Source organism: Tamandua tetradactyla, chromosome 10 (genome assembly GCF_023851605.1).
Source record: "Tamandua tetradactyla isolate mTamTet1 chromosome 10, mTamTet1.pri, whole genome shotgun sequence".
NCBI classification, from domain to species: Eukaryota; Metazoa; Chordata; class Mammalia; order Pilosa; family Myrmecophagidae; genus Tamandua; species Tamandua tetradactyla.
Genome location: NC_135336.1, coordinates 39,032,725 through 39,046,336, shown reverse-complemented (window position 1 = coordinate 39,046,336; position 13,612 = coordinate 39,032,725). Strand labels below are relative to the sequence as shown.

General features: G+C 34.6%; 1 protein-coding gene across 5 annotated transcripts in view; it reads right to left on the bottom strand.

Annotated features, from left to right (window-relative positions):
- Positions 1-13,612, bottom strand: part of CD47 (CD47 molecule) — a 73,942-nt gene that overhangs the window by 33,003 nt on the left and 27,327 nt on the right. For 4 of the 5 annotated variants that reach the window (XM_077118474.1, XM_077118475.1, XM_077118477.1 and 1 more), the window contains exons 3-4: positions 13,194-13,229; positions 10,486-10,575 (exon numbers count right to left, since the gene is read on the bottom strand). In XM_077118474.1, the coding sequence (XP_076974589.1) occupies positions 10,486-10,575; positions 13,194-13,229 (126 nt within the window). The remainder of the gene's footprint in view (positions 1-10,485; positions 10,576-13,193; positions 13,230-13,612) is intronic. The other variant, XM_077118476.1, reaches the window with a different exon arrangement.

The window sequence follows — 13,612 nt, the reverse complement described above, 5'->3', positions numbered from 1 at the left end:
TCTGGAAAGTAATCATAGTGCATGGAACATTTGTAGAATCTCAGACAAAGTGATAGGTGTTCCTCAAGGTGGCAGGAATGGTTTTGGTTAGAGCTTGACAAACAATGATAAATAGCAATATCTAACTGAAGCTTGCCTAAGAGTAGCCTCCAGAGTTGCCTCTCAATTCTACTTGAACTCTTGCAACCACGGGCACCTTACTCATTACAATTCTTTTCCCCTTTTGGTCAGGAAAGCATTGTCAACCCCATGGTGCCAAGGCCAGGCTCATCCCTGGAAGTCATATTCCACGTTGCCAGGGATACTTTCACCATGGATAGCATGTCCCAAGTAGGGGGGAGAATAATGATTTCACTTGCAGAGCTCGGCTTAAAGAGAGAGAGGCCACATCTGAGCAACAAAAGAGGTTATCCAGAAGTAACTCTTATGCATTACTATAGGTAGGCTTAGTTTCTCCACTATATAAGTAAGCTTCACAAGAGCAAGCCTCAAGATTAAGAGCTTGGTCTATTGACTTGGGAGTCCCCAATGTTTGAGACAGTATCAGGAGTTTTCCTGGTGGAAAAGTTTAATAGTTCCATATTTTTCCTCCCATCACTCAAGGGATTTGGCTAATACCTTTCAACGATCTGTTCAACATACTCTGGATGTAGCCGGGTATCACATTAAGCTATATAAAATTACAAACCCTCATTCCTATTCTGGGCTCCATGTATTTGGATTGTTTAAAGGCTCTATCCAAACAGGCTGGGTTATATTATGTGCTATAGAAAATTTAGGTTTTGGATGAAATAAACTTCTCTTCCTTTGGTCTCACATAGTAGATGAAGTTCTAAACTAATGAGAATGTCATCCTTACCCCTGTATTCTGATTTACCTTAGTCCTGACCTGATTGTTTTTGTTCTTATCTCTATTTGAAGCCTGATCTCTTTTTTGGTTTCTTTAACAGTTGCATGTGACAACGCTGACCTTCAAACCTGCAGAACTCCTACTCTGGGTCTTAGGTGTCATATAGGTACCCAAAGTTGCAGGGAAATACCAGATAGGTTATACATATACAGCATAGCATCTCAAAATCTAGAAATAACAATTACAGCTCCAGACTAAATTCAACTGCTGTGAGACCTTAGAATTTGGTAAGTTTTTTTTTAAGCAAGACCATACAATATTCAGTCTTTTGTTTCTGGCTTATTTTGCATCACATGTCACCCAGGATCATTCCCTTGTTGTATGCCTCATGACTTTGTTCCTTTCTGCAGCCGCACAATATTCCATCATATGAATACACCACAGTTTGCCACTCTGCTCTCAGTCAGTGTATCCTTCAGCCACCTCCATCCATTTGGCATCATGGATAATGTCCAAAGTCAAAAATCTGTGCCTTACATTGTTCTAGTTTGCTAGCTGCCAGAATGTAACATACCAGAAATGGAATGGCTTTTAAAAGGGGAATTTAGTAAGTTGTTAGTTTACAGATAATAGTATGGCTACTCCTGCTTTCTTTTGTTTACAACTTGCATGGAACATCTTTTTCCATCCTTTGATTTTCTATCTATTTGTATTCTTACATCTAGGATGAATCTCTTGTAAGCAGCATACAGATGGATCATATTTCTTAATCCATTCTGTCCATCTGCATCTTTTAATTGCTGAGTTTAGTCTGTTAACAAAGCTACTACTGTAAAGGCATTTTTTAAATCTACCTTCTTATCCTTTGGAATTTATTTGTCAGAGCTATATGTTCTTTTCCCTCTTTATCATTTCCTTTAAGTTACCCTTATTGGTACGCTTCAATTCTGTGCATTCCCAGACCTGCCTCTCTTCTCTTTTTTTCAGCCGACAGAACTCCGTTTAGTATTTCTTATAAGGCTGGTCTCCTGTTGATAAATTCTCCCAGCACTTTCTCTGTCTGTGAAAATTTTAACCTCTCCCTCACTTCTGAAGGACAATTCAGGATAGAGAATTCTGGATTCAGAATTCTTGGTTGGAAGTCTTTCTCTGTCAGGATCTTAAATATATCATACTACTATCTTCTTGCTTCCACGGTGCCTGTGAAGTAGTCTGAACTCAGTCTTATATGGTTTACCTTGTATGTGGTGAGTTGCTTTTCTCTTGCTGCCTTCAGGATTTTCTGCTTCTCAACATTTGACAGACTGACTAGTATGTGTCTTGGTGTAGGTCTATTTGTATTTCATTTATTGGGGTTCATTGGGATTCTTTGATGTGTATATTTATATCTTTTATAAGGGTTGAGAAGTTTCCCCCCATTATCTCCTCAACTATCCTTCCTAGCCCTTTACTCGTCTTCTCCTGAGATACAGAACTTGAAACAATTAATCACAGACGATCAAACAAATCTCCTAAATCAGTTCAAGGAGGTAAAGAAAAATATGGCTAAGCAGATAAAGAATACTAAGAAGACATTGGGTGAGCATAAAGAAGAAGTATTTGACGTATGAAAAGAAACCTAACAAAAGTTATGGGAATGAAGGGCACAGCAGTAGAGATTAAAAATATACTAAAGACATACAATAGCAGATTGGACTGCTGTTGTATGTATGCCTCTTCTGCCCAGAGGCATACATACAACAGCAATCTGAATGGGCAGAAGAGAGAATCAGCAAATTAGAAGATAAGACAATCAAAATCTCACAGAAAGAACAGAGAAAAGAATGGAAAGAAACTGAGCAGGCTCTCAATAAACCAAATGACAGCTCAAAGCAAAAAACCATACAGGTCATGGGTGTCCAGAAGAAAAGAAGGGAAAAGGGGCAAAAAGAACATGTGAAGAAATATAGGTCCAAAATTCCCCACCTCTTATGAAGGACATAAATATATGTGTCCAAGAAGCACAACATACTCCAAACAGAAGAAATCCTAATAGACCAACTTGAAGTCACATACTAATCAGGATGTCAAATGGAAAAGATAAAGAGAATCATGAAAACAGCAAAAGAAAAGTGATCATCACATGCAAGATAAATGCAGTAAGCTTAAGCGTCAATCACTCATTAGAAACCATGGAGGCAAGAAGGCAGTGCTATAATATATTTAAGGTACTAAAAGAGAAAAACTGCAGGTCAAGAATTATTTATCTGGCAAAACTGTCATTCACAAATGTGGAAGAGTTTCAAATACACACTGATAAACAGAAACTGAGAGAGTTCAGAGACTAGCCTACAAGAAATAATAAAGGGTGTTCTGCAGGCTAAAAGAAAAGACAGGAGAGAGAGGTTTAGAAAGGAAAAATTATCAGTAAAGGTAACTAAAAGGGTAAGAAGAAAGACAAAAATAAGATATGACGTATAAAAATCAAAGAATAAAATGATTGAAATAAATAGTCTTTACAGATAATATTGAATGTTAACAGATTTAAACTTGCCAATCGAAAGACAGTTTGGCAGAATAGATTAAAATGTATGATCCATCTATATGCTGTGTACAAGAGACTCACCTTAGACCCAAGGACACAAATAGGTTGAAAGTGAAAGGATGGAAAAAGATATTCCATACAAACAGTAACCACAAAAGAGCTGGGGGGACTATAATACTATCAAACAAAATAGACTTTAAATGCAAAAGTGTTATAAGAGACAAAAAATACACTATATATTAATAAAAGGGGCAAACCACCAAGAAGAAATAACAATCATAAACATTTTTGCATCCAATCAGGGTGCCCAAATAGATGAGGTAAACACTGGGAAAACTGAAGGGAGAAAGAGACAACTTTACAATAACAATTGGAGACCTCAATAACACTCTCATCAATAGTTAGAACAACTAGACAGTAGAGCAATAAGGAATCAGAAAGAGAACTTGAATAATATGAAGATGGACTAGGCCTAATGGACATATACAGAACACTGCACCCCAAAACAGCAAGATATACATTCTTCTCAAATGCTAAAGGATCATTCTCCAGATAGATCATATGTTGGGTCACAAGACAAGACTCAATAAATTTTAAAAGACTGAAATTATATAAAGCACTTTCTCTGACCATGACAGAAAGAAACTGGAAGTCAAGAACAGGTAGAGAACTGGAAAATTCACAAAACATATGGATATTAAACAACACACTCTTAAACAATAAGTGGGTCAAAGAGGAAATTGGCAGAGAAATCAGTAACTATCTTGAGAAGAATGAAAACAAGAACATTATACATCAAAATGTATGTACCGCTGAGAGGGAAATTTATAGCCTAAATGCCTACAGTAAAAACGAAGACCCGAATTCAAAGACCTAACTGCACACCTGGAGGAACCAGAAAAAGAAGAGCAAAGCAGAAGTAAAAGCAAGCAGGAGGAAAGTAAGCTGGAGGAAATAACAAAGTAAGCTGGAGGAAAGAAATAACAAAGAATAAAGTAGCAACAAATGAAATTGAGAATAAAAAAAACAATAGGAAGAATTAACAAAACCACAAGTCGGATTCTTTAATAAAATCAATAAGATTGACAAGTCCTTAGCTATACTTCAAGGAAAAAAAGAGAAGATGCAAATAAATAAAATCAGAAATCAGAGGACACACATTACTACTGATCCCACAGAAATAAAAAGCATCATAAAAGGATACTATGAACAACTGAATGCCAACAAATCAGACAATGCATATGAAATGGACAAATTCCTAGAAACATATGAACAACCTACACTGACTCCAGAAGAAATAGAAGACCTTAACAGATTAATTATAAGTAAAGAGATTGAATCAGTCATCACAAATATTCCAACAAAGAACAGCCCAGTACCAGATGGCTTCACAGGTGAATTCTACCAATCATTTCAAGAAGAATTAATACCAAATCCTGCTTAAACTTTTCCAAAAAATTGAAGGGAAACTAGAGGAGGAAAAAATGGAAGGAGGAACACTACCTAAACTCATTCTATGACGCCAACATCACCCTAATACCAAAGCTAGATAAAGATACTATATATAAAGAAAATTACAGTCTGATTTTTCTAATAACTATAGATACAAAATACTCACAAATACTCACGAAAATACTCACAAATCAAATTTGAACATCACATTAAAAGAATTATGCACCATGATCACATATGTTTTATCCCAGGTATGCAACGGTGGGTCAACACAAGAAAATCAAATAATATACCACATTAACAAATAAAAGGGGAAAAACCACATGATCATCTCAGTTGACACAGAAAAGGCATTTGACAAAGTCCAGCATGCTTTCTTGATAAAAACACTTCAAAAGATAGGAATAGAAGGAAACTTCCTCAATATGATAAAGGGCATATTTGAAAAACCCAGAGCTAAGATTATGCCTAGTGGTGAAAAACTGATAGCTTCTTCTCTAAGATCTGGAACAAGACAAGAATCCCACTGTCCCCACTAGAAGTTCTAGTTAGAGAAGTTAGGCAAGAAAAAGAAATAAAAGAGGAAAGGAAGAAGTAAAACTTTCACTACTTGTAAAAGACATTATTCTACATACAGAAAGTCTGAAAAATCTACAATAAAGCTACTAGAGGTAAAAAATGAGGTCAGCAAAGTACTGGGATACAAGATCAACATGCAAACATACAAAAATCAGTAGTGCTTGTTTACACTAGCAATGAGCAATCTAATGGAGAAATCAAGAAAAAATTTCCATTTACAACAGCAGCTAAAAGAAGCAAATATCTAGGGATAAAGATAACCAAGGATGTAAAGGATTTATACATTGAAAACCACAAAACATTGCTACAAGAAATCAAAGACCTAAATAAATGAAAGGACATCTTTTTATTTAGGATTAGAAGATTAAATACAACTAAGATGTCAATTCTACCCAAACTGATTTACAAATTCAATGGAATCCCAGTAAAAATTCCAATAACTTTCTTTGCAGAAATGGAAAAGCCAATTAATTATCAAACTTATTTGGAAGGGTAAGGGGCCCTGAATAGCCAAAAACATCTTGAAAAAGAAGGAGGTTAGAGGACTCACACTTCCTGATTTAAAAGCTTATTAAAAAGCTACAGCATTCAAAATAGTATGGTTTTTGTCATAAAGACAGACACATTGGCCAATGAAAAAGAATTGAGAGTTCAGAAATGGATTGTCACATTTATGGCTAATTGCTATTCGACAAGTCTGTCAAGTCCACTGAACTGGGATAGAAAAGTCTCTTCAAAAAATGGTGCTGGGGCGGGCCGCGGTGGCTCAGCGGGCAAGAGTGCTTGCCTGCCGTGCCGGAGGACCCCGGTTCGATTCCCGGCCCCAGCCCATGTAAAAAACAAACAAAACAAACAAAAAATATAATAAAACAAGAAAATGTTTAAAAATGTTTCCCTTTCTTCCTCCCTTCCTTCCTTCTCTGTCTTTCCTTCCTTTCCTCCCTCTCTCTTTAAAAAAAAAAAAAAAAAAAAATGGTGCTGTGAGACTGGATATCTATATGTAAACGAATGAAAGAGGAAACTTATCTCACACCTTACACAAAAACTAACTCAAATGGATAAAAGACCTAAATATAAGAACCAGGACCATAAAACTCCTAGGAGAATTTGTAAGGAAGCATCTTCAAGATCATGTAGTAGGCAATGGTTTCTTAGACTTTATACCCAAAGCACAAGAAACAAAAGATGAAATAAATGAGATGCTTCAAAATAAAACTTTTGTGCTTCACAGGACTGTGTCAATTAAATGAAAAGGCAACCTACTCAGGGGGAGAAAACATTGGGAAAACACATATCTGACTAGGGTTTAATATCCAGACTCTATATACAATTCAACAATAAAAAGACAAACAACCCAATTTAAAAAATGGGCAAAAGACTTGAATAGACATTTTCCCAAAGAAATACAAATGGCTAAAAAGTACATGAAAAGATGCTCAATATCACTAGCTATTAGGGAAATACAAACTAAAACCATAATGAAACATTATTTCATAGCTAACAGAACGGCCACTGTTAAAAAAAAAAACAAAATTACAATTGTTGGAGAAGATGTGGAAAATAGGAACACTCAGCCACTGCAGGTGGTAATGTGAAACGGTACAGCCACTGTGGAAGATAGTTTCATGGAAGTATAGAATTACTTCATGATCCAGCAATCCTACTGGCAGGTAAACACCCAGTAGAACAGAAAGCAGGGATGTGAACAGACATTTGCACACCAATGTTCACAGCAGCATTATTCACAACTGCCAAAAGATGGAAGCAACCTGAATACCTATCAAATGATGAATGGATAAACAAAATGTGGTATATACATACAGACCAAATATTATTCAGCTATAAGAAGGAATGAAATCCCAATGCATGCACCAGCATGGTTAAACCTTAAGGACATATATCAAGCCAGATACAAAATGGATAAATACTGTATGATCTCAATGATGTGAACTAATTGTAATAAGCAAATGCATAGAGTTAGAATCTAGAACACAGGTTACCAGGGGATAGAATGGGGGTAGAGGATGGGGAGCTGATTCTTAATTTGTACAGAATTTCTATTTAGGTTGATTGTAAATGTTTGGAAATGGATAGTTGTGATAGTACAATATTTTGAGTGCAATTAACAGTGCTGTAGTATGTTGGTCAATGTAGTTGAAAGGGCAAGATTTGAGTTGTGTATGTTAATAGAAGGAAAGTTAGAACAGAAAACAGGGGACTATATACACAGTGAACCCTGTTGTGGATGATGCACTGTGTTTAAAAGTACAAATATAAGAATTTCTTTTTCAATTTTAACAAATGTATGACACTATTACAAGATGTTAATATTAGGGCAGTATATGGGAAAATATACCTAATGTAAACTATGGATTACAGTTAACAATTTCTTTTTTTTTTTTTTTGCATGGGCAGGCACTGAGAACTGAACCCAGGTCTCTGGCATGGCAGGCGGCAATTCTGCCTACTGAGCCACCATGGTCCGCCCAACAATAACATTTTAATATTCTCTCATCAACTGTAACAAAGATACCACACTAATGCAAAGTGTCAACATATGCAAAGTGTCAACAACGGGAGTGTAATATGGGAACACTGTTTTTCTTTACATGACTTCTGTAAACACAGACCTCTCTAAAAATATATTATTAAAAAAAATGATGATCAATGAACGAAACCACACAAAGTACTACATATTGTATGATTCCATTTATATAAAATGTAAATATAAGACAGAATAAAATTAGTGGTTATGTAGGGCTGGGGAAGGACAGAGGGATTGAGAGGTGACTGCTAAGGGGGTTGGGGTTTTTCTTTTTAGAGTAATGAGAATGTTCTAAAACTGATTGTTGTGATGAATACACAACTCTGTGATTATAACAAAAGCAACTGATTGTATACTTTGGGTGGGGTGAATGGTAGGTGAATATATCTCAATAAAACTGCTTTAAAACACATGTTTCTCAGCAAATTAGTACAGATTTTTAGAATTATAATGTCAGGATTGTGAGGTGAAAGGGAGATAATTCTCTGCAGTTGTAATTGATATAATGCTACTGGAAAATATTTTGGCAGTAAAAAGGGCCTTAAAATATTTCTTCCATTTCCAGTCTCATATATCTTTAGCAGAGTTATTTTCATACTGTCAAAAAAAAAAAAAACCAAACAAACTGAAAATATGCTTAATAATCCATCAAGATGAGAGTTAAGTAAATTATAGTGTCTCCATAAAGGTAGAGCGAAGGCAGCTATGAAAAGCTTTCTGAAGACATGGGGTAAAAATCCATACGTACATGTATATAAGCTGTAGGAATCCAATTTTTTTTTCTTTTTAAGAAAGATGGCAGGAATACATAGAAAAAGAAAGAGAAGTAGGAAATTTGCTAAATACATCAATAGTTTATATCTAGGTCGTGAGACTTTTACGTGATTTTTATTTTTTCTGTACCTCTTCTTGTATTGCATAAGGTATTCTAAAATGATGAATATTACTTTTTAAGTCAGGAAAAAAAACTGTAACGCTTCCTTGGTAAAACACAGCTGATGGCAAAAATACCAATCTAAATCAGTCATAATACTCACTCCTGGCTCATTCTACTAGAAATAATATCACTAACGATATTAGGATTATATGATGATCAATAAACTTTTATCAATCCAAATTCAACAAAACGCACTAATTTCATGATCATAAAAAGAGGCTGTTTCTTAGTTGAACGAATCATATGACTTAGCCCTTAAAATCTGGGTCTGCCAACACTGTTTAAGGCTTTCCCTAGCATCAGTGAAAAATGATAGCCTTGATGCTATCCTAGTCCTTTTCTTGATTTAAAAGGCTTACCAAAATTCTAAGAGAATTTCCAACAGAGGTCTAGACACTGTCTTGAAAGTAAGAGTTGTGAAATGTCTTGACAGTTACCACTGTCAGCCCTTTCTTGTCCCTTTTTCGTTTTAGACAAAAGTTGAGAACATCTTTGAAATCACAAAGCATTCCCAGAGCACCACACATTGAGACAAGTCCTTGAAATATATAATCATTCTTCTTCCTTGAACTTTTATATATTACTACAGATATACATGGATTAAACTTCAGGGTAAAAGCAAGATTCGTGAAATAAACAAGAGACCAATCCACTACAATATTTTACTAGCTTTCATTTTTTGAAAGGTTACAGAATAAATGATGCAGTATTAATTACTCCTTGCTTTATACAAATGTTCACTGGCCTTCAAGGACTGTCTATTTCATTGTACTATAGGAGTAAGTATTACATTTTAAAAGTTTAGACATGTCATCCCAGGATTCACAAATTTTGTAAATACATTTTACCTAGTCACCTAATAGTGGCAATTCTATATTGTTGGTACTAAATCTGATACAACATCAAGATTTACCCTAAAAAGTTTGGCCATGTGATTATCACAGGCAAAGTGTGATCAACGACAACTCCTTCTCCGGTGGCTGCTTCCTTAGAGGGTACAGCACTGCACAGTAAGCATGACAAACTATGGCTTAAACCAGGCTTTTCCAAGGATGAATGAACCCAGGCACACAAGCAGATGAACACAGGAGTACAGTTCAAACTGAGAAAATAAAGCGAGAGGAACCTTAAAGCTCAAAGGCATAATGCCACGTCTCAAACACTAACGTAAGATGTGTTTATCAAATAAAATAGCATGTGTAAATGTTCTATAAACATTAATGTGCTACATGAATTTCAGATATTGTTATTACTGATGAGTGGTGTGAACAGACTGAACTAAATTAGCCATACTATTCATATTCCTGGTTTAGTCCATTGAAAATATTATAAGTGAATAGTGGTTTCATCCTGAATATGTATATACATAAAAAAAATAACAAGCAACTTAGTAATTAAAAGTGAACTGTAATAAAGTATGGGGGATGATGTATAATTCAAAGAGAATATTAATATTCAAGCTGAATATTCTTATTTATCACATTAATACTCTTCATAACACAACCCTTTAGTTAAGCGAAGTACTTAACTAATATTATCCCCCAGAAATAACAATTTCATCATTAAAACATAAACAAAAAATAGAAATAGATACTTACTCAGAATACCAAACTGTCCCCAGGACAGAAGTATAGCCAAAATTGGGAAAATAACAATGAGAATATTTTCTTTTGGAGAAAACCATGAAACTAGGGAAGAAAAAAACAAAAATCACAATTAACATTTACTATGATCACTCTGAGTCCTACAAATGAACATTCTACTGTGTTTTACTGTGGAGACAATCAAAATAATTTATTAATTGTGGCCTGAAGATATAGATAGGTACAGAGATAGACATATAAATACCTGTGTGTATATAGTAGATATGATTTACTTAAATAACAATTTTATTCATGAAACAAAAAACTAGTTATTTAAGTGTTTTTCACCACATTGTCGCTAACCCATGCTCTACTGGAAGGCAGGACTATGGTACAGAAGATGAGAAAGGGGCTCTGAGACCTCACTGCCTGGGTTCAAAACACAACTTAACATATAAGCTGTGTGCCTTTGACAATTCTCTTGACACCTCTCTATTTTTCAGTGTTCTCAATTCTTACATGGAATAACACTGTCCCTATACTTTAAAGGAATGTTGTAACTATTCATATATATATACAAAAGGACTTTAAGCAAAGCTTCATGCTTACCAAGTGCTCAACAAATTTTAACTAGAATTAATTTTAACAGCAGTAGTCTATTTAGCAGATAGATGGATAATACCCAAAGTACCTTGTACCTGACTACGCAATACGCACCAATATGGAGTGATGAGTAATAATAGAAAATATTGAGAAGAACAGGTTATTGAGCTTCTGGTGAATACCTGTATGTCCAACATGCCAAGAACTTCCCTTAAAGCAACAATGATGTCTTTCTGTAAAGAATGACTCAGGGGACCTAGACAAGGAAACTGCACCTCTAGGTACCCTCACCCTACTGTGACTAAGACCTGGTTGGATGGGAGCTCTGCCTTTTCTTGAATTTACCTTGGAACTGAAGACCTATCTGTGAATAACTAGGCTTCAAAAGAATTGTTTACATGTAAAATAACAGGAAGGGTCACATATCACCTATTAAGTGAAAATATAGCCACACATCAGACATTATACATAATGTAACATTAAAAATTCAAGTAAGATTTGTTGAGAATTTTTTAAAGAGCAAGTTAAATTGTACCTTGTAAATCCTTAAGATGATAATTTTATCAATGAAATTTCTTCTCTAATTATAAAGCTTAGTAAATACAATGAAAGCACTTCAGAGTCTCCTGGGAAGGGGAGAAAGATCTGCTCTTTGAAGCACACTTCTGAATACTGCCCAAGCAAGCACTGGCATGCCTCTGAAATCAACCCTATCCACTCGAATCTACCATCCATCACCGCCCTGACGCAGTATCTGTGTAGGAGGACCCTTGCGGGCTTCCATACCATCATGATAGCCACGTATGTCTTGGTGCTGAGTTTAAAATGTTAAACCCAGGTCAAATGCTCATATAAACCTCCAGAATATAATGTTATAATTTCTACCTTACAGATACTAGCTTTTCAGAACCAAGTATCTTGTCCTATATATAATAGAGACTCAATAAGTTTGCTGTTGAATGTTAAACTAACCATGATAATTTAGTGAGTAAATGGAAGACAGTTTTTGATGTTCTCATGGCTGTCAATCTTTACCAAGAAATAGAGGTTTTTAGGTACTACAGTGATTCAATACTTGAATTTCCAATTGCATAACTGAGCATCTTCCCCATACCAAAGAAAACCCATTTCAATTCTGAATAAAATCCTATCAGGGAAAAAAAAATACGAAATGGGCTTAGGTTCTCTTATCTGACTAGATGTAAAATCTGCAAAAGGATTTTAGTAGAAACTCTATGACCTAAAGATTAAACATAATCAATTTATTTTTCCACAACTGCTTCCTCTTAGTTTTGAATTAGAAAGAAAAAAATTGCAATAAAAATTGAAATGATACAGAAATATGTTTAAAAAGTGAATATTCTTCAAAATTCTAGCCTCTAGAATTCTAGAACTTAGAATATTATAGTATACATTTCTGTTTATTCTTATAATTCTCTAAATAAAAATTTTTAAAACTTTAAGGATTTTCCACACTGCTCTATAACCTGTTCTTCTCAAATTTTCTGTTAAATATATTACTCATCATTCCAAATTGGTACATATAACTCTACCCTGGTCTTTCTTATCGAAACTCATATTCTATTTAAATTGCATAATTTATTTAACAAATTGCAATTAATGGATGTTTGGTTATTTACTACTTTTCATTTTTTATCAACAATTTGGTTGATAAATGTAAGTGAAAATAAATCATTGTCACTGCATACTTGTGCAAGTACTTTTACTTGCTAAACGTATAAAAGCGAAATTAAGTCAGGTTATATACATTATAAATTTTAGACAGATAGTGCCAAAATTCATTTGCAAAAGATTGTACCAACTTACATTCACACCGATGGTATATAAGACTGCTACCACAGCTTGGACAACACAGGATTTTATCAATCTTTTAATCTGTAAGTCATTATATTTAAAAATATTTTTTCTTTAGTAGAATGACTATACATACAGAGAGAGAGAGAGAGAGAGAGAGAGAGAGAGAGAGAGAGAGAGAGAGGACGTATTTATGAAACCTAACAATTTCATTCATCCATTTGGACTTAAGAGGAAAACAGCAAATGAACAAGGATTAAGAACTAAAGGAGGGCCACTGTGGCTCAGCAGATAAGAGTACTTGCCTGCTATGCCCGAGGACCCGGGTTCGTTTCCGGTGCCTGCCCATGTAAAAAAAAAAAAAGAACTAAAGGAGAAGTCTACATTGAAAGGAAACAATGCATGAGAGGATGGGTGAAATGCAAACACAAAATTAATTGTATCACAATGTTGGAAATGCTTACGTATAAAGTAAATATTAAATAAGATAAAATACATTTAAGATTGAACTGTTTAGGGCAATACTACTTATATGTAAAATTGAGCTTATTTTTCAATGCACACACCTAGTGAATAGCTAATAAAAACATTTTTTTGTTAAATCTTTCTTTTCTTTAAACAAAACTTTCTTAACTTAGAAAGCTGCTTTATCCTGCAACATTAAGGACTTATCTAAATGATGTTTCAATGTATTCAAATTTGACATTACAATATAAATCTGCTA